At 35.6% G+C, this 20,580-nt stretch overlaps 4 protein-coding genes across 7 annotated transcripts; 3 read left to right on the top strand and 1 right to left on the bottom strand.

Moving 5' to 3' along the window:
• The first annotated feature begins 1,986 nt into the window (after positions 1-1,986).
• LOC105978024 (protein yippee-like) lies at positions 1,987-4,496 on the top strand. Of its 3 annotated transcripts, none has more exons than XM_013003433.2 (6): positions 1,987-2,155; positions 2,395-2,524; positions 3,767-3,810; positions 3,966-4,074; positions 4,153-4,208; positions 4,318-4,496. In XM_013003433.2, the coding sequence occupies exons 2-6, from the start codon at positions 2,429-2,431 to the stop codon at positions 4,403-4,405; spliced, it is 393 nt and encodes a 130-aa protein (XP_012858887.2). In that variant the 5' UTR covers positions 1,987-2,155; positions 2,395-2,428; the 3' UTR covers positions 4,406-4,496. The 3 variants fall into 3 exon arrangements, with proteins under 3 accessions (XP_012858887.2, XP_088675574.1, XP_088675573.1); XM_088819448.1 differs by having other exon boundaries at positions 2,029-2,155; positions 2,403-2,524; XM_088819447.1 differs by lacking the exon at positions 1,987-2,155 and having other exon boundaries at positions 2,342-2,524.
• Positions 4,497-8,331: 3,835 nt separating this feature from the next.
• LOC105977723 (flocculation FLO11-like protein) lies at positions 8,332-12,635 on the top strand. Its single transcript, XM_013003082.2, has 6 exons — positions 8,332-8,671; positions 8,781-9,235; positions 9,499-9,616; positions 10,300-10,414; positions 10,829-11,929; positions 12,021-12,635. Exons 2-6 carry the CDS (start codon positions 9,070-9,072, stop codon positions 12,273-12,275), a joined length of 1,755 nt encoding a protein of 584 aa, XP_012858536.1. The 5' UTR covers positions 8,332-8,671; positions 8,781-9,069; the 3' UTR covers positions 12,276-12,635.
• Positions 12,636-13,540: 905 nt separating this feature from the next.
• CLC2 (Clathrin light chain protein) lies at positions 13,541-15,638 on the bottom strand. The gene is made up of 3 exons (XM_013003329.2): positions 15,234-15,638; positions 14,170-14,323; positions 13,541-13,994 (listed from the first exon to the last, which is right to left on the bottom strand). The coding sequence occupies exons 1-3, from the start codon at positions 15,509-15,511 to the stop codon at positions 13,662-13,664; spliced, it is 765 nt and encodes a 254-aa protein (XP_012858783.1). The 5' UTR covers positions 15,512-15,638; the 3' UTR covers positions 13,541-13,661.
• Positions 15,639-16,258: 620 nt separating this feature from the next.
• LOC105977457 (uncharacterized) lies at positions 16,259-20,473 on the top strand. Of its 2 annotated transcripts, none has more exons than XR_016031690.1 (4): positions 16,259-19,355; positions 19,508-19,725; positions 19,808-19,988; positions 20,065-20,473. XR_016031690.1 is itself a non-coding variant. In XM_088819446.1 (4 exons), exons 1-4 carry the CDS (start codon positions 19,206-19,208, stop codon positions 20,317-20,319), a joined length of 804 nt encoding a protein of 267 aa, XP_088675572.1. In that variant the 5' UTR covers positions 19,012-19,205; the 3' UTR covers positions 20,320-20,473. The 2 variants fall into 2 exon arrangements, 1 of the variants encoding a protein (XP_088675572.1); XM_088819446.1 differs by having other exon boundaries at positions 19,012-19,355.
• The last annotated feature ends 107 nt before the right edge of the window (positions 20,474-20,580 follow it).

Here is a 20,580-nt window from a genome sequence, read left to right as displayed (position 1 = left end):
ATGGTAGGAGTACAAAATTTTGAGATCCCAAATAACCAAATTAATTAAATAAAAGTAACTTCGATAATCGTGTTGATAAGAGTGGTATCACACGTGCGAATACATAGTGAAAGAGAGAAGAGGGGCCTGTTGCAACACATGGTGCCAAAGCGACGTCGTCTTGTCGTCATCATAAATCAGATAAAAATTGGAAGAGAAGAGAATTTGATGATTTCAATTGGCATGTAGTACTTGCACACGTGTGTGTGTAATCACTTATCAGACCTTGTGTTTCGTGCTTGACCTTACCATTTTTTGTGTTTTCACTCTGCATGATTTTCTGGAATTCGGTATTCGATACGGTATACGATACTCATGGCCGGTATTGCGTTTGGTATCGAATGCCAAAGTATTTAATAATAGAAAAATTATTTTAAATTCTTTAAGATTAAAACAAATTATAAAATACTTTTAGATTAGTAATGTTTTCCATTATTTACATATCAACCTCTATTCATAATTTTTTTTCCACTTTATGGCCGATTATTGAAATTAAAATGTTAAATTCAAAAAATAATTAGTTTAAATAGCACAGAAAAGGGGGTGGAATCAACTAGTGTAAGAGAGTTGAACTTTGAAAAGGCGTGTAGACGACCACGATTGATTGTCTAAGTTGGACGGTCAAGATAGTAAGTGGTAGAAGCTTCAGCAAACAACCGGAGGTAAGTGCAGTTGAATCGACATAAGTATTTGATGAAACAGGTTAAAAAAGAATTATACTGGCCCAGGATTCTCCATAGATATACACATCAATATGTAATTATGACCATCGGATCAAATTGGTAAAGATGTTGTTCATAATTATTTTCTTGAAAAGCAAAATATGTGAATTATTAGCTAGCTTTTGTTTTTCTTTTTCAATACTTGTTAGTTAATATTAATTTCATGTTAATATAATTAGTGAAGTAAAAAAGTTTAATATGTAACGTACCCCAACAAATGAAAGCTTAAAAGTTGGTAAGAATCGACACAACAAAGGACTAATGTTGGGATTAGATGGACACTAATCATAATTTCTTATAAAAATCAATCCATCACAATTGACAAACACGTTTAATCATCATGATTATAAGGAAAGCAAAAAGCGTGTTTTTGCCTTCCCCATTTGGATTAATAATTGGGGTCATCACTCATGCATGTTGTCGCACTTCATATTATTAGTGATGTTAATCATTTGCATCCATGAATTAATTAGGAGTCTCTCATTAGTGTATTATTTTTTAATTATAAAAAACACATTAAATAAAGTATATTCTCTTAATTTGTCAGAGGCAGTTGATTTGGTGATGATCTGGGCCGTTAGCCCAATTATACAGATATTGGGCTCAACTTGTTACTATATATTCATTCTCAGTCCAGTTTTAAAATCTTCTCAATTTTGAATTTTCCATCAAAACTAAATTATATACATTAAAAAGAATTAAAAGGTAATTAAGAAGACCCCATGAACTTAGGCTAATGACGAAAATACCCCTACCTATTCATAATTACAAAAAATCTACTGAGGTTTGTTTCCGTCTTAACACCAACCCCTTATAGTGTGATTTTTCACGATTTTTTTATTTTTATTTCATGGAATAGACTTGATACAATTTCAGATATTTTCTTTTATTTATTACATATTTAACATAAGGTATAAGACCGTACCATTTTCTGTTAAAAAACTCGATCAACAGTTAATCAAAGGGGGATTTTGGTTAATACGATAGGTAGGGGTGTTTTTCATTATTTAGCCTAAGTTCAGGGGAGTTTTCTTAATTTGGCCAATTTTAAATTGTACAAAATAAATAAATTGAAAAAAATGGAAAAATATACGAAATATATGTCCTGTGTAAATGAATATTTTGTCGATAATAATATTTTATTAATTGTTTTAATTGCAAAAAATAATGAAAAATATATATATATATATATATATATATATATATATATATATATATATACTTGTGGGTGAACCATGACTGTGTGGTTGGATTATCGGTTGAAGCAACATATTCCTGCTTACATCCATCGATACACATACACGTGTGTCAGTGTGTGCGCTACACTGCGTGTTAATTTTGATTTGTTGAGTGAATTATTGATTATACAGATTTGATTAAAATTCAGGATTAAGGTAAATACTTCATAATTTTTTGTTGCCGTCAAAATCATGGCTTCCCCTTTTGAGTTTTATATCAACAGTTTCTTCTTCGCCCCCTTTCTCTGCTTATTTCCCGTCTTGCGAAACGCATGCACGTGAATTTGATTTTGTGTTTTCTGTTTTCACGATCAGTTCGTTGGTGAGTGGAAACCCTTTCCTGAATTATTTTCTGTTTTTTTTTTTTTTTTTTTAAATTTAATTTGGGGGTGGAGGAAAAAAGAGGTTCGAGATTTGCAGGGTTGAGAAATGGGAAGGGTATTCGTGTTAGCTCTCGAAGGCAAGATCTACAGTTGCAAGCATTGCCAGACTCATCTCGCTCTCAGCGACGACGTCGTTTCCAAGGTTTTAATCACCCCCCTTGTAAATTCATCGGATTTATCAAAATTTCTGCTACTTTTTTTTTTTTGAAGAGAATCAAAATTTCTGCTACTTGAGTTGATGTATTATCTTCAATTTCACACTGAGAGTTTTTTTTTTTTTTTTTTTTATTTTTTTTTATGGTTTTTATGGCAATGATCTGTTTTTGGAAATGACCTAATTCCCAATAATTGCTGTAATTAGGGTGCTTCCCTTTCCTTTTTTCTAAGTTTAGATTAAGTGAAGATACAAATTCTGCTACAAGGAGAGTATGATTCATATTGAATTATAGTTTCTGCTTTTTAAATTGATATTTAGTTTTGAATGATGTGCCAGTGTTTGAACAATCTTTGTTGTCGAATAATGGTATTCCATTGAAGTTGCTTCGGAATAGATAACACTACATTCTACAAATCTTGTATACGTAGAAAACGAGGAGCAACGGGGCTGCCATATACCTACATTACGATTATTCACTTTACCTGCTTAATCACAAGAATTTGTCACGAGTAAAATTTTCAATCCATTTTGTACTCTGTCTCGAATAATTGATAGTTTGTGAGGTTAAGAGGTTTAGTTTAACTTTACATTTGTCTAGTGCTGTCTACTTTGATTATTGGACTAGATCATACCAGTCTAATTGGTCCAAATAAGATTGTTATCTATGTTTCGAAAACAGTTTGTCAGTTGTTACGTCTTTCTTATGTTAAAGGTTTAAGGAAAAAAAGTTATGACCCATCCTTGCCATACTGGTGCTTTAAAATCGCTTAGTTCCAAATTACTGTTGTGCCCTTTTTTGCTGCACTGATGCTGCAATCAACACAGGACAGGAGATCTTTTGGAGGGTTTAGCATGAAAACGCAAAATAAAAACTCGTTTGTGCAGGCTATCCATGTACGAGTTGACCGATCAATTTTGGTTCACTTATTACAATTTTTTGATCTAGTGTTGATATATCATCTGCTCTGATTTACGACATCCCTTACTGTTTATGAGGATATTCTTTATCCTCCATCTATGCGTTAAATCCCTTACTTTTTTGTTTTTTTGTGAGGGAAAAGATGAAACACATATCGAAGAAGAAAGTGAAAATTGGATAATAACAATGAGTTTGACACGGTGAAGATTGATTTTGCTAAAATGAATGTTTAGCTATATCACATTTTGCCTTCTCGGTGAGACGAGCGGTTTTTGTCTGATGTATTTGTTTGTGGTTTTCTGCTTCAGTCATTCCAATGCAGGCATGGGAAGGCTTATCTCTTCAAGAAGGTGTAAGTTTTTCTTGATCTTTCTCGCCGATACTACAATTGAGATCATTTTATTCCTTCGTAAAACTACTTTTCTACGTACTGGTTAAATAAAAAAAGTGAAAATTCGGGATTTATTAAGAGCATTGCTTATATTTTTCATGCATATTCTTTGGCAGAGTGAATGTAACTCTCGGGGATAAAGAAGAGAGGATGATGATGACCGGATCACACACAGTGGCGGATATATTCTGCGTCAAATGTGGCTCAATGGTCGGATGGAAATACGTAAGATCTCTCGTACATGGTGGAATAAACCCGTTTTCAGATTTAATTATATTATTATGTGATTATCATTATCTCCAGGAAACTGCTCATGAAAAGAGTCAAAAGTACAAGGAAGGGAAATCCGTTCTCGAGCGGTCTGTTTTGCTTCAAATTTGCTAATTATGTATATATAATATATATATATATATATAATAATGATAAAGTCTTGCATTGAGATATGATTCTGTTTTTCAATAATGACAGAGTTAAGATTTCTGGGCCTGATGGAATCAATTATTGGATGAACAATGAAGAAGCTCATGTTGGAGGCAGTGATACTGATGATGCTTGACTCAATGTAGAAAACAATATCTTCAAATTGTACATCTTTTTTACTATAACTAATAAACAGATTACTGAATGCAGAACAGTTTCTTTCTTTAGTCTCATTGATTCCATTTAATATTATCTTTATTTAAGTCTTTTAGTTTTTATTAATATTCATACATTTCACCATTTTGTATTCATTAATATTAAAAGAAAACTGCATTTTCTTGCATATTTGACAATATATACTGGGCCACATTAATAAATTTGATGGGCTTTGATTCTTCGGCCATCATAGTCCATATAGTCTCTCATTTATTATTTATTTATTTATTTATATATATATTTATTTTATATTATTTTTTTGCAATACATTTAAATAAGAATTATCCTTTTAAGAATTGTTTAAGAATTTTCACTTGGCGAAACAGAGTATCTATCATGTTTAATGCTGTCAGTTTTTATTTTATTAAGGCCTTGTTTGCTTGCAAAGATTGGATTAACCTAGATTGGATTAAATTATTCCAATTTCTATTGACTAACTAATTATTTAGTTAGTAGAATGTTTGGTTTATTATATTAATGTATCGGATTAAATTTGTTTATATCTGGTACAAAATGTAATTTATCAATAATACCCCTGAAAATAATACCACAGAGTTAGCAATAATCCAATCTTGTGTTTGGTTCAACTGAATAAACAAGAATTATTAAAATTGGTAAACAACCTAAAAAATTATCGGCTATTTCTCTTTTCTCTAAAGAACTCGGGCTATTTTTCTTCTCACAAAACAACATATCAATATGACTGTAAAAAAAAAAAAAAATCACAAAAAATATTTCAACAATTCAATCATTCAAGTAGAAAAATATTTAGAAAAGAATTAGCAGGAAGCAGTTTGTGACTACAATATTAACAATAACAAGAATATTAAATTGGACAAGTAAAATTAGCAGCTTTTGCTTTCTTTCTTATGTGTTCCCCACACATAATTTGATACAGAGACAAGTAATAACAAATCTAAAATATTCACATAGAGTTATTTGCAAAAGAGAAGAATCTCCAAAGTGTTCTACAATTCTGAAACACTGCAAAATGATATTTAATTCCCTTATTACCAGCATCAAATTTATATAAACAAAACAATCAATTCTTGATTTGTTTGTACACAAAAGAAAATTACATAAAACTACTCCCCTATAAAAAATTTCAGACACATCAAAAGAAAATTAGTCCCCTATAAAATTTAATCTATCTCGTTCACATAACACAAGCAAATACACAAAATTTAGTTTTAGTTAATTCTATAACACAAGCAAATACACAAAATTTAGTTTTAGTTAATTCTATACACAAAAGATGCTTATTATTAAAAAAAAAAAAAAAAAAAAAACAAAAACGTAAAAGGTGCCCCAACCAATAGTACTGTATGTCATGACACTTGCAAACCCTAGCTAACTTTATTTAAAAAATGATTGTTTTTCGTTGATAACTGTATTAAATATCTTGTTTGTTTGTGGTTTGTGACAGAGAACCATTCATCAACTCTCTTTGCTTTTCCTCCTTTTTTATCCACAAATTTATAAACTAGTCAAAGGTTTTTTGAAGAATTTTTTTTGTTAGGATTACCAAAATAATAGTCTACTAGCTATGTAGCTATAAGTGGGATCTCAATCTCTCCGGCACGGCACTGTAATTGCTTCCGTTGCCGGCGATCGTTTCAGGCGCCATTGAGGTAGTCGAGTTTGACCAAAACCATCGGTATTTGCAGCAAAGAGAAGTCACTTAAATCGGAAGCATGGTTCGCCGGAACGGCCGTTCCGGAACGGGAACGGTGCCCTCCATTCCGGAATCCGACAATCCGTAACCAGAACGGTGTATTCATCGTGGCTCATCGGAACGCCGAGAAATCGGTGGGATGGCCGAGACGGAGCCACGGAACGGCCCCGACACGGCCGGAACGGCCAGAACGACGTCGGAACAGAAAAAAAAAATTTTAAAAAAAAAATTGACTGAAAAAAATAAGGAAAAAAAACATAAAAGAAAAAAAAAGAAATAAATATGATGGTGGTGGCCACGTTAGAGAATGGAGATTCTTCTGAATCACAGATCTTTGGCATCACTCTTCATTTATATCTTAAGTTCGGTATTCTACTTGCTATTAATATTGCTTGTATTTTCATAATATTCTTTGTAATATTTATTTTTGAAATTGTAATAATATTTTGCATATTATTGAATTGTAATATTGTTATTAAAAACATATTTGAAATATATTATATTTTTTTAAAAATTTAATTAAAATGTGTCCGCTCCGGCCGCGATGCAGCCGCGACGTTGCAATGGAACTGGAACGGCAGTGTCTGCGACAATGCACTGTTCCGTTCCAGCGAACCATGATCGGAAGAGATCAATAATGGTGAAAGAGGACTTAAGCTTTTCGACCACACAGCTGCATGCGAATTCTAGCACTCGGGCTAAGTTCAACAGCCTCAAGTGGCGACCCGAGTTGGGCGCGGGACGTACGGAGACGAGCACGTGAACTGTAGGAGATTTCATCGAACAGCGATGAGATATTTTCGGTACAAATCCATGGAGCAATTTTGGTCAATCTGTTTCAACTTTTGTATTACTTATATATTCTTGTGCTCATTGATTCCATTTAATATTATCTTTATTTAGTCTTTTAGTTTTTATTAATATCCATGAATACATTTCACCATTTTATTTATTTAGCTCTTAATATTAAAAGAAAATCATCATTTTCCTGCAAACAACAGCATACATACATGATAACTCTTGGCCCATGAGTAACTGTCGAAAGTGATTCAATTTGTACTGGGCCACATTAATGAATTTGATGGGCTTTGATTCTCCGGGGGCATCATAGTCCATACACTCTCTCATTTATTATTTATTTATATATGTTTTTTTTAATTTTTTTTTTGCAATCCATTTAAATAAGAATTATCTTTTTTAAGAATTGTTTAAGAATTTTCACTTGGTACTCCAATCAAACCACCAACTCTGACGAAACAGAGTATCTATCATGTTTAATGCTGTCAGTTTTTATTTTATTAAATAGATAATTGCTCCTTATCCACTCTAAATACTATTCTGCATCTTATTAAAAAAATCACCAAAATTTGAATAGGTATTATTCCAATTCTTTTTTATTTGGAAATATTAATTATATTTTTCAGTCAACACGACACAGTTCTTGCTGAAATTGTCATACATTTCACTTTATCATCTGAAAAACTATATGGAGCGAGCAGTAGATAGAAAAATATAGCATTTAAATATTAGTTTGAAATAATAATTCTAAAACTAATAATTGAAAAAAAATGATAAATTTAAATTAATTTTGAAAGCACGCCAACATTCTCTATTTTTCAAGCAAGAGTCGGATGAAATTATTTAATTTTTTTTTTAAATATTACTTTACAAGCCGACAATCGTAATTTAATTACATCAGCAACTGCAAATAATTATTTATAAACAAGTTAGGTGAAGATGTAATATTTTATGTATTGTTACCAACTACTAATTGGAGTGACTTATTAATAGTTAATAGTTATTACAAATGACTTTTGACATCACATTTAAATATTTAATTAATTCATGATATATAAACTCTTAACTAGTTTTTTACATGGGTTTTTTTTCACAATTTGGGTATTATAATTTATATATATTATATATTTATTAAGTAATTCAATTGTCATTCGAAATAAGGGCAAACACGATTTCTTTGTGACAAGTGAAAAAATCCAAGAAAAAATGACGCTTAACGGAAAACGTTACCCACATCAACTAATACCGCAAACAGTCATCATGGAGGAATTTCTGCTGTGCAAAATTGCAATTACCCAAAACTTCAGGGGCACAAAAGCGAAAACTGAAATCCCCATTTTGAAATTTCAAGTACAAAACAGAGCTTTTTTTTCATAATATAAAAAATTCCATTGAAACTTTATTTCCCCATTTGACCCCCCATTTTCCCTCGAAATTGCGACCTTTGCCATTCTCTCTTCAAACCTTTCAATATCTCTCTCCTCTCTCTCTCTCTCTATCTCTCACTGACCCACCGTTTGGTTGCAGGATTTTGAGAGGAGAAAAGGAAAAGAAGATAGTGGAGAAATTATTTTCCACTGTCGGAGTATATTTTTAGGATATTCCGGTGATCTGAGCTCTGAAGATCTATTTTCGTTTCATATGGGGTACCTCCTCCACTTGTGCATTTGAGGGTTTTTCCCCCCCGCGGTTTTGTACGTCGAGAGATCCGTGGTGAGTCTCGCATTTAAGCGCCATTTTCACCCCCCCTATGCCTTTTCCGCATTCGGGACACGTACGCACATTTCACGCAAACATTATTTGCGTATTTTTCTCTCTCTAGGTTTTAGCATTTAGTTATGGCGGAAAAATGCGGAGATTTTGCTTCTTTGTTCGAAGATTCAAAATGCCCAGTAATTTTCAGCTCCCTTCTCTCGTAAATTACTCCAGCTGGCGCAGCTCGATTCTCGATCTGTGGATGTGAGGTCGTCGCTTCGGTCCTGAAGATTGAGCTTTTTTGTGCTTATTTACCCCAGAAATTAGGGTTTTCGCCGTTCAGGTGTTGTCGGTCGTGGATTCTAAATTAGGTTCGCAATTTGGGTTGCGTAATTTTGTTTAATTTGTTCTCTGCGATGAATCGGAGTTTTAGGGCACCGGAGAGGGGGCAAATGGGGAGTCTGAGATTCAAGGATAACAAAGACGAGGATTTGGCATTATTTAGGGAAATGAGGAAGCGTGAAAAAGAACGGAACAATCTTCTTCTTCTTCAAACCTCCGACGAATTTGATGCTCCACTTGGTAAGATTTTTTTTTTTTTTTTTCAAATTTATTTTGTGAAAAAATCTGCGTGTTGTCGTCGGTGGTTTTGTTGTGAATTAACGAATGTTCAGTGGTTTTTTCATTAGATTATTAATTAATTGTAGTGAATCTATTTGGTAGATTTATTTTTGAATATTGTGACTTGTTGACTTAGTATGATGTGCTGTTGGCTTTAAAAAAGAATTGAAGTAATCTGTTTGATTTATGGTTTTCTAATATAAGTAATTTTTTCCCCTTTGCAGGACAAAGAACTGGTAGTTCTCCAATATTTAATATAACCGCAGGTACACCCGCTCCTGCCCGCAAGACGGGTACTGACGAGTTTCTCAATTCTGACAACGATAAAAATGATTATGATTGGTAATTGTCGTTCGTTCTTAAACTTCGTTTATTGTCTTTGATTATTTCAGTTGGCACGTTCGTTCCTATGAAGGAAAGCTTTTTGAACTACTTATGAAAATTAACTTGAAAATTTTATTTGAAGTCTTCTTGTGTTCAATCTCACGGAATGCTCATTTTCTCTACTGTGATAATGAAAAACTAATGTATTGCATTTGACCGGACGAACATTATAAATAAGTAGCCTTCTGTAGATGTCAGTTATAGTGCACTTATGTTTTTATGCATGGTTTTGTGGGAGTTGTTTGTTTGCCGGCTCCTCAAATTCCTTATGTCACTAGGACATACTCGCACACGATTGGACAGTCTGGCTTATGGTTGTTAACATAACCCGATATTTTCAATTTCAATATGCTGTCCAAAGAGGCAACTTGCCCTTTGTATTCTCTGCTGGCGTATTAGAGATGATTTTGCATTGGACTATTGTTTCAGAATAGAATTCAATTGTATGATTATATCAAATTTGTATTGTGCTGCTCTCAGATACATGTTAGGTCTCAGACTTGGTTTTTTTTTTTTCTCTTTTTTCATTTTCATTTCAAGTTTTATGGTTATCTAATTGAAAATGTGGTTCTCCGACTTCACAGCTGACCATTCCATCTCTATCTATCTTTAGAATCTCATGTATTTTTGTTTGTTTTCAGGCTTTTAACTCCCCCTGGCACTCCTCTTTTTCCTTCACTGGAAATGGAATCACATAAAACTGTCATGAGCCAGATGGGAACTCCAAAAGCTCGCCCCACAACTTTGAAATCTAGAGTAAGTTGAAAATTGGTTTACTATTTTGTAGTACATTTTACTCTATAGGACCTTTGACTAATTGAAAGTCCAATAATTGCCTAGGGCATAAGTAAATTTAATGCATTACCATCCGAGTTTGGAAAATTTCTGTTTTTAAGTGATGCACAAGAATTTCATACTTATTCTGATGATTCTTGAAACATAGGATTTGTTTCTTGACTTTTAGTATTCTCGATTTGATTCTTGACTTTTAGTATTGTCATTTCTGCTAGACAATTCGTACTAGATATAGAAATAGCATGCCACTCAAGTTATATTTCTGCGTCAACCTGTGAGCCTATTCTACTTTACACATAACGAGAGCATGCATTTCTAATTATCTGCAAAATTATTTTTAACTAACTTTCCCTGCAAAATTGACTGTGGTTGAAGCTGGCCAATCCCCAGCTCGAGCCTGCTGCAAGGAGCAATTTATCGTCCAGGCAATCAACTCTATCTCCTGGTTTGAACACTTCAACTGGTGGACTCCGCAGGCCATCTTCTTCCGGTGGTCCCGGATCAAGACCAGCAACACCAACTGGACGACCAACCGTTAGCTCATCATCTAGACCCACTTTGTCCTCATCATCAAGTAAGCCCTCGCTGTCGTCCTCATCAGCAGCATCAGCAGCTAAAACCACTTCAAACACAGCATCATCTCGAGTAACACCATCAACAACGTCAAAACCTTCAAGATCTTCCACACCCACCAATTCTCGCCCCACATTATCTTCAGCTAAGCCCGCAGCCCCCACAAGATCTTCCACTCCTACATCAAGGTCCACCGCACCACGTTCCTCAACACCAACTAGCAGACCATCCCTGCCCACATCAAAATCTGTGTCTCGGGCCTCAACTCCAACTCGTAGGCCCGCAATGCTGTCCACTTCAACAAGCTTACCTTCTCTCTCGGTTAACAAGTCCCCAAAGTCCTCTTCACTAGCCAAGCCAGTTCCATCTGCAGCAAAGAATCCGAATCAGAATCAGAATCCTCCTCCAACGAGGTCTAATTCTCCATCAGTTAGGCCCAGACCATGGAAGCCCTCGGAAATGCCTGGATTCTCCCTCGATGTTCCGCCCAATTTAAGAACATCCATGTCTGACAGGCCGCCTTCAGCTACTAGAGGTAGACCTGGAGCACCAAGTTCTCGTTCTTCGTCTATTGAGCCTGGTTCTAACCCAAGGATCAGAAGACAATCGTGTTCTCCGAGTAGGGGGCGGCCCCCTAACGGCATGACTCATAACAGTGGAAGCTCTGTCCCTGTGCCTGCTGTGAATCGGTTTCATGCTAAGGCGAATGACAATGTGAGCCCCGTTCTCTTAGGAACTAAAATGGTTGATAGGGTGATGAATATGAGGAAACTAGCCCCACCCAAGCAAGACGATAAGCATTCCCCTCACAGCAACTTATCCGGAAAGTCCTCTTCGCCCGACAGCTCAGGCTTTGGGAGAACCCTTTCGAAGAAATCCTTAGATATGGCTATCAGGCATATGGTATGTCAATAATCTTGTCCGATTCTTCAATATTTCTAAAAAGGGTGTGCTTAGTTAGTTAAAGAACTTTTCTGTTTTGGACTGTGTGCAGGATATAAGGCGAACTATTCCGGGCAATCTAAGGCCTTTGATGACTAATATACCTGCATCATCCATGTATAGTGTGAGATCTGGGCCGCCCAGAAGAACAGTGAGTGTTTCTGATTCTCCGCTTGCAACGAGTAGTAATGCGAGTTCTGAAGTGAGTGTGAACAACAATGCACTTTGCATGGATGGGCATGAAATCGATGATGATGTCAGCAGTGACAAGGGTATACGATCTCCGGCCAGCTTACGTGGCAGGTGATGGTATTTTGTTCACACTACTACTACTACTATTACTACCTCGTACGTATTTACTGTTCTACCCATCACTTTCTAAATTGTGGACAAGTATTCTAGTGGCGGCAAGAGTAACGACTGATTTGACTGTTCTCCGGAGAAGAAAGAGAGAATTGTTTAATGTAAATTTCTATGCATGGTTAGTATGCCATTTGATGTATTGTATCTCACATTAGCAAAACCTGTTATATGTGCTGTGCACTGTATTCTAGCCTTTGTTGTTTGTTTGGCAATGGAATGTACCATCACCCTTCTATTGTGGAATTCAGATATAGAGATACTTCTAATTTGTTTAAGCTAATTCGAATATTCAAACTTGACCAAATTTCGTACATCATATCAATTCCAAATTCCCTCGAATCCTGGTGGTGTGTTGAGTTGAATGTCACCTTCATTATTTTAGAAAGAGTGATTTACAATTCTTGCTAATCATTAAGTCGAATTTGAACTGAAAAAAAAAATAGATGAATACATAACGTAACTTGAAATGTTATTTGAGTGGTGTTTCTTTCAGGTAAGATTTTATCCCACGCTTAGAAGGAAGGCAAACAAATACAAAGATGAAAAAGATCAAAGGGAAATAGCGTAGAATGCACTAAATTGATCAATGAGGCCAAAGGTGGACCTTTTTAAACAATATTCTTTTGGATGAAAAAACTAACGGAAGCGGCTGACCAAGTTACATTGGGGTTCAAATCACCATTTCTTTTATAGTTCGAGGGCCGGAACAATAATTACACGAAACTTGTTATGGTCCTTGTGCAGTTTAAAAACATTTCAGATGCATTATCTGTTTTAAGCAATGATGCTAAAAATGCATCCATAAATTGGACCACGTTATCTCCACATATATTCGCCTCGATCTAATTTGTGGCTTTTTTGTTACCGGACAGACAGTGTCGTAAACTAATTCCGTCTTGGCTGGAACTGGAAGAGGTGACAACTCTTTCCATCACTTTGGACCACCAACAACATGTATAGTCTTTCTTTCACTACCAAGTTTTTATTTGATTAATATATATGCAGCTCCGAGAACTTACGAAGAAGCTCCTGTAACCATATCCTATCTAATCCATGGGTAATAGATACTACACATCCGAAGAAACAAATTACTAAAACATGCATTTTCGAAAAATCTAGCTAGCAGATAGACGCAAATAGCACACACCCGTTAAGTCTCTTCAATTTAGTAGTGATTAACACTAAAGATGTAACACATTTCAAAGCGCGTTTAAAACTAAAACTGCCATCCGAAATTAAATAACATAATCTCGTTTTTAAGTCTAATTGTACCACGTTTACACATCTCTATTACATATAAAATATAAAATAAAAATAAAAGCAACCCATATTACGCAACAGCTACAGCTTCGGCAGAGACTACCACATTGGGAGACTTTGGCGCATCAGCTTTAGCATCTGGTGCCGCTGGCGGAGGAGAAAACTTGAGGTGGGGTGGGGTGTTAGACTTTAGCCGAATGAGTACATTTCTCATCCTGGCTAAATCAGTCGGTTTTCCAGGTTTAGGCCCTTGAACCGCAACTACAGAAGCTTTCTTCTCCTGGTCTTTCTTACCTTTTCTCTTCTCTAGTACAGGGACTTCTTTAGGAATTAGGTCTGCTATCGATTTCCAGTAATCCTTGTCAGCTTCAGCATGGAACTTCTCGTGTCCAGCAACAAATACCTGATAAAAATAAAGATCGTACCCAAATCATTAAAACCGATAAATTTTCAACCGTTAACAACGTCAATCATGTGTTAACATTCTACATTTCAAGTTTATGCTAATTGCAAAAGGTCCCAAACTGGAGCCTATCAATGTTAAATGCTTCAATGATTGGAAAAATTAGTATTCGAACCTTCTCCCTTTCCCGGTTGGTAGCTATGTTGGTTTCACAAGCGATTTGACTCTTTCTGTGATATTCAACTTTGTACTCATCAGCTTCAATAAGGATTTGGCTCAACAGTTCTTTCTCTCTCTTCTCCTTCTCCTCTATCCGAATTGCATTCCGTCTGTCAACCAAAAAAAAAAGTTCAAATGTCAAACTTAGTCTTCGGGTGTCGATAAAATGTACTTTACAATTCGTCATACATTCATATGAAATACTTTTGAGTTAAATTGAAAGGAAACAAAGACACCAAGAAAAGCACAATAGGTATTTTATGAATGTAAACAGGTAATTTATTTAGATACTAAGATATTAAAACGAAAGGATCAGCAGCAATCAGACCCACCAAAGATTTCATTGGAAAGATTCTCACAAACAATATGCATTAACGTTGTAGACGGACCCCCTTTGTTACAACCCAATCCAGTGTTATATATTAAAATTATGTTCTTATCTTTACTACAATAGCATGAGGTTTTCGATTCCAAGATGCGCCCAATGTTAGCCTAATGAATTAGTGATGTCATTAAATTTTATCAGAATTCAAAGTGGTTTCTCATAACATCTGTTTCTAGAAGGTTCAAGGTTGAGAGGGTATCCTTCCATTTCTTCTCTCGAACCCTAGAAATTTTATTCGTTACGTTTTTTCTTTTCGACATCCCTACTTTCTGCACGAAAGAATCGGGTGCAAAAATCCAATCCCTTTTCGTCCATTTTATATCACTTCCCAATTACGAAGTCCATTTTATATCACTTCCCAATTATGAACGTTCACCCTGACACACTCATCTAATAACCCCTAAATTCTACTCCGATTGAACAAAATGACCTAATTTGAACTCATTTAGAAACCTAATTGTATTTAATAGATACTGAATTACAACGAACCAATCAGAAAAACTTCAAATTCAACACAAACTACTCCAAATAAAAGAAACAAAACACAACGAAGAACAGACGCAGCGAAAAAATAAAGTGAAACATCAACTAATAAATTATTAATCAGGAAAATCCAAAAGCGATACAAACTATACCTTCTCCATTCTCGGAGCGCATAACCCTCCTCGGGTTCCATCTCCGACGGCGGCGGAAGAAACGGGCCGTTATCATTAGTAACCGACGAGAAATCCGCCGGATCGGAGGGGAAATCTTCGCCGGAGACGTAGATCGGCGGAACAGAATCGTCGACAGTAGAATCAAAATTGGAAAACGACTCAGAAGCAAAATAACCGTCGTCGAACGAGCGAGTCTTAACGGCCGCCGGCGAGTCCCCCTCCAACTGATCGAACGAGTCTGTGAAAGTAGACGACATCGTATTGGCTGTTGGTCTTGCTCAACTTTACCAATGGTTTGTGATAGTGCAGTGAAAGATTTGCGTCCTTTTCAAACTGAATAAATAATAATATACATATTTTTTATTTATTTATTGGGAGAACTGAATAATAAATAAATAAATTGAAGGAGAAAAAATAATTAGTTCTCTTGGCCTATTTAATCTGGATGGGCTGTTAACTAATTTGGATGGGCTGTTATTTAATCTGGATGGAGCCCATTTTCAATGATAAAAAAGGTGTTAGTTCTGAGTCAAAGGCTGTTATTTAATATGTTTGGTCAAAACTTTTGACCAAACATATTGGGGCAAATTAGAGTCAATCCCAAGATAAGTTCCAATTACAATCATCCATCAACTATGAATCGTTTTACGCGTTCATTCTTATGGTGTTAAATTCAACAGAATATTCTAGATTCCGCGTGTGCAAAAATGCAGTTTCTGATGCATCACAATCTGATTTTTACAAGACAAGAGACACATTTTACGATCATTATGTTTCAAAATGTGAAGATCGAATGAGATAAAACGGGTAGAAACTGGAGAATATTCCGCATAATCTAATCTAAAAAAATTCACTAAATTTGACACCATAATGGCGAACGTGTGGGTAGAGGGTCGTTGTGTCAAAGCCCAAAGGAGATTTTAATTGTGAAATTGAAAGGTAAAAGAAAAGTGGTGTGGTAAATAATTAATTACTCCATCGGATTTTACAACCAATAATAGATCCAATAAATTATAATAGAATCTCTCTCTCTCTCTTTCTCTGTGCTTTTCCCTTTCACAGGTCTCTTATCGTCTTCACCTCGTATCTCTCTCTCATCGATCTCGATCACCAAAGCTCACCAACACATGGCGAGCCTATGGCGGGCGGCGATGGGCTCCACTCAAGCCAACGCCGACGACTACGACGGAGTCGAGTTCTGGGGAACGCCTGAGCGCTCCGGCTGGCTCACCAAGCAAGGCGAGTACATCAAAACCTGGCGCCGCCGCTGGTTCGTCCTGAAGCAGGGTAAGGTCTTCTGGTTCAAGGAATCGGCCGTCACACGCGCCTCCCGGCCGCGTGGCGTGATCCCGGTGGCTAATTGCCTTACCGTCAAGGGCGCCGAGGATAGGATCAATCGTGAATTCGCCTTCGAATTGTCGACTCGAAACGAGACGATGTACTTCATCGCCGATTCGGAGAAGGAGAAGGAGGACTGGATTAATTCGATTGGGCGATCCATTGTTCAGCACTCCAGGTCTGTCACCGACAACGAGATCCTTGATTATGATAGCCGCAAATAATTTGGTAAACGTTTGAACGATTAGCTTCTCTTATCTCCGTTTTTTTTCTCTTAATTTATACCTTTTAATGAAAATTGTCAGTTTTGATGTGCAAATTTTAGCTTTTTCTGAGTATTCTGATTCTGTATATGGCTGATTGATGTATGTGCTGCCTTTTTTTTTTTTTTTTTTGAATTTTTATTTGGGGTTGGGGGTTTTGGATATTGTAGTGTGTAATTCTGTATTAATGTGATAATTGGAGTATGGTGTGTTTGTGCACTTGGCTAAGTGACTGTTTCATTGGTTTGATTGATTTTGATCAAATATCCCTGTGGCTTTGTGATTAGTTCAATGAACGTATAGGTTTAGTTACGCATAACGAAAAATTTCAGAAACGCCATTGTAGACGTGTTAGAAAAGGGAAAGAAAAGGTGCGGTGTTGTAACCATTCTTTGATTTCTTGGTTTTGATGGCCAAATTCGATACAGATTTGCTCTGATTTGATTTGTTTATACCTACTGCATTTGTATTATTTGGTTCGTGTTGGTTTTCCTGTGTCGCTCGAACATTTTTCCGGAGTTATATATATTGATTTGGCTTTCCTATCATATGTATGAACATTCAGATGTCATCCAATTGACAAAAGAAGAAAATATAAATCGAAAATCCCCCCCAATTCAAGAGTCGAGGCATGATATCAGCAAATTATGTGTCTTGTAATTTTATGGATGATGATATCTTAACTTTCAGCCCCGTCCACCAAAGTATTAATTTTAGATATTCGAAAAATGTGACGGTGTTCCTTTTTACTGAGCTGAACAATGGTAGTGGTACTCGTAGTTTATTCATTGTGTAGTCTGATTGCCAATAAATAGCAGGAAAAGGAGACAAGTTGTAGGTATTTTACATGTAGTATCTTACTGAAGACCGGATTGCTCAATTCAATCGATTTTTTCACATCTCGATTATTTGAGTCGAGTATGACCGGTTTCGAATCTTATGTGGTTGAGTTGATTTATTCAAAGTCTCTCAAAGATAGGTCCATATACATTACATACATTTCGTGGCTTTTCGAGTATTTATGTGGATTATTACTCATGATGGGCTTTTGTGCATAGTTATTCGTATTTGGACCTCTTTGGGGCCTATCAATTCCTAGCCTTTTCTTCCACATAAATAGTTACTACTCTCTCCATTACTTCTGAAGTGTCGATTAAGGTTAATAATTACGAGAAAAAGATAACACCATCACTCCGGGTTTTTTCATAGCACGTGTCAAACTTTTTTATCGAGTGGCTTCAATCGAGTCATGCTGGACAACGGAGCCAGACTAGACTGCTACTGGATAAGGGATCAACTTTGCAAAGTCGGATCTCCAAATTTGTAAACAAATATTAATATTGTTAGGCCTCGTTTGCTTGCTTGCTGTTATTAGGTTAGATTGATTAAATAGTAGGATTTGGTAAAATGTTTAGTTGATAAGATTCAACATTACTCAAGTTAAGTCCGCAACTAAAGTGGAAACCCGTAATTAAGTGACATTACATCATGAAATTATTAGCACTCCTATTAATTAATTAATTAGTTGACCGGTAGGAAATTAAATTCAATCTAATATAATCTGGCCTAATCCGAAAAGGAATCTTGCAAATTCAATTTGAATTATATAATGTGTCTGACAAGTGTTTGATGGATGAATGTAAATCATGATAATTCAACGGCCCGTTAAGGTAGCGAACTCGGACCTAGTGCCCATAAGGAACCAACCTTCATTGGAGTTAAAATTCTCATAGTGCCCACAAGGAACCAACTATTTAATTAAATACAAGTTCAGTATGATTATTAAAACTAACTAAAGGAGGAAATTGTTTATGAAAAATGTGAACTCACGGCTGATTATTAAATTTAGGGTAAATTACAACTACCCCTGAGGAATGGTCAAATTATAAAAACCCCCTCTTACTTGGATAATTACATCTACTCTCTTAACTATGAATCTTTTTACACCTTCATCTTTATGGTCTCAAATTCGATATAATCATCTAGATTTCGTGGAATGTGCTTTAGTTTGTACTCATTTTGTATAAAAATGCAGTTTCTGATGTAATTCACGATTAAATTTAAAAATAATAATATTTCATATAATCAAAAAGTTTCAGAGGAGGCTGTAATTCACGATTAAATTTAAAAGAAAGAAATCCAGAAAGTAAATAATCAATTATCAAAATCCAGCCCATTTCAATGGTGGGTGGGTGCAAAGTGCAAAAGATCTGTATTTTGATGGTACAAAATGCCAAATACCCTACTTTAAGAAACCAAGGAAAAGTGAAAATCATCGATTAAAAAAAAAAAAAAAAGAAAAAAAGAAAAAAAAGGGAAAAACGACTAGGGTTTCGAGAGAGAGAAAGAGATGTCTTGGTCTGAATCCGACGACGATGATTGGATACCAGTAAATTACTCCGTCTGGTTTGACGGAGATCCCAAGAACCGTGATAAACGCGTAGTGAAAGATCTCAAAAAACATGCTGAATTAGCTATTGAGGTCTACAATAAAACACATGTATGTATCTTCTCTCTCTTATTTTTTTTCTTTCGATATTTTCTTAAAACCTAATGTAATTTGGTGTTTATGTTCAGACTACTACTATTAATGATCTTCATTAATTAATTAATAATTGCACGTGGGTGTGTGTAATTATGTTGTGTTTGTAGGTGGAGAAATACAGTTTTGTGGAGATTGTGTATGCAGTTGCACGTGTATACTCAGGTATTCAATCGAATATGATGTTTACGGCTACGCCTGTGTCCGAGGCGGCGGCGGATGGTGTCGATACGAAACCCGTAACTTTTCGAGCTCACGTTTCCCTCGTAAATAGATGGGTAGAGTATGTTGTACTTGTCACTCCTGCTGACCTCCTTGCCTTCGATAGGTAATCAATCGATTTTTCACATTTTACAATATGATTTTATCTCTGTTTGTTACTCATAAATCACAATCTATCTATCTACCAGACGCAAATTCGGTTGGATATGCGAAGAAGTTTCGATGAAGAAGCCGGACAAGATTTTGATCAAGGAATTGCGACAGGGCTTCGTCTTGTATGGTGGAGATTCCACCAGCTGCGATTGTAATACGATGAATATCCTCAAAGAATGTACCGATTTAGCTATTGAAGTCTACAACAAAACAAATGTATGTATCCCGTTAAATAATAATTTGTTGTAATCTATGTTAATAAAAATAAATGATTTAACAATTTTGCAAGCAGCCCGTGAGATACAAGTGGCTGGACGTGGTGCTTGCAACGGGAGATTCGTCCGCAGGCCGTATGGTGTATTTGGAATTTACGGCGGTGCTTTTGGATAAGGATTGTAGAGAGTATTATGAAGAGGGTTGTCAACAAGTATATCGTCAACAACTTCTTACAGGTGTTGATAAGCCGAGAACTATGCGAACTCGTGTTTCCATCACACCTTACTATGTAGAGTTTGTTGAACGTGTCCCTCTTGCTGAACTGCCATAGGTAATCAACAATTTTTCGATTTTTTCGCTTTTTGTTCTTAAGCTGCTATATGTTTCATAATTTTACAGTTCATAGGCTTAAAATTTTGCTTATGTTTGTAAATGAGAATCTATCTGCATTAGTATTTCTTGAACTTGATCATTTGTTACGCCCATTTCGTTTTCAAAATAATTTCGGAGGCCACCGACCAAATCAGCCATATACTGAATCAGAATATTCAGAATAATCAGAATTACAACTAGACACCCTCTGGTTTGGAAA

The sequence above is a fragment of the Erythranthe guttata genome, chromosome 6, assembly GCF_056151865.1.
Source record: "Erythranthe guttata isolate IM_541 chromosome 6, IM_541, whole genome shotgun sequence".
NCBI classification, from domain to species: Eukaryota; Viridiplantae; Streptophyta; class Magnoliopsida; order Lamiales; family Phrymaceae; genus Erythranthe; species Erythranthe guttata.
The sequence above is the reverse complement of the archived record's forward strand: the minus strand, read 5'-3'. Positions and strand labels throughout refer to the sequence as shown.

What these genes read in the sequence shown, in the direction of transcription:
- LOC105977723 (XM_013003082.2), top strand. Translation starts at nt 9,070, where the DNA reads ATGAATCGGAGTTTTAGGGCACCGGAGAGGGGGCAAATGGGGAGTCTG. An exon ending in GATAAAAATGATTATGATTG is followed by an intron (nt 9,617 to 10,299) that starts GTAATTGTCGTT and finishes GTTTGTTTTCAG; the next exon opens with GCTTTTAACTCCCCCTGGCA. An exon ending in ATATGGCTATCAGGCATATG is followed by an intron (nt 11,930 to 12,020) that starts GTATGTCAATAA and finishes GACTGTGTGCAG; the next exon opens with GATATAAGGCGAACTATTCC.
- LOC105977457 (XM_088819446.1), top strand. Translation starts at nt 19,206, where the DNA reads ATGTCTTGGTCTGAATCCGACGACGATGATTGGATACCAGTAAATTAC. An exon ending in AGGTCTACAATAAAACACAT is followed by an intron (nt 19,356 to 19,507) that starts GTATGTATCTTC and finishes TTGTGTTTGTAG; the next exon opens with GTGGAGAAATACAGTTTTGT. An exon ending in GACCTCCTTGCCTTCGATAG is followed by an intron (nt 19,726 to 19,807) that starts GTAATCAATCGA and finishes TCTATCTACCAG; the next exon opens with ACGCAAATTCGGTTGGATAT.
- LOC105978024 (XM_013003433.2), top strand. Translation starts at nt 2,429, where the DNA reads ATGGGAAGGGTATTCGTGTTAGCTCTCGAAGGCAAGATCTACAGTTGC. An exon ending in GCGACGACGTCGTTTCCAAG is followed by an intron (nt 2,525 to 3,766) that starts GTTTTAATCACC and finishes TTTCTGCTTCAG; the next exon opens with TCATTCCAATGCAGGCATGG. An exon ending in CAATGGTCGGATGGAAATAC is followed by an intron (nt 4,075 to 4,152) that starts GTAAGATCTCTC and finishes CATTATCTCCAG; the next exon opens with GAAACTGCTCATGAAAAGAG.
- CLC2 (XM_013003329.2), bottom strand. Translation starts at nt 15,511, where the DNA reads ATGTCGTCTACTTTCACAGACTCGTTCGATCAGTTGGAGGGGGACTCG. An exon ending in GCGCTCCGAGAATGGAGAAG is followed by an intron (nt 14,324 to 15,233) that starts GTATAGTTTGTA and finishes TTTGGTTGACAG; the next exon opens with ACGGAATGCAATTCGGATAG. An exon ending in CCAACCGGGAAAGGGAGAAG is followed by an intron (nt 13,995 to 14,169) that starts GTTCGAATACTA and finishes TATTTTTATCAG; the next exon opens with GTATTTGTTGCTGGACACGA.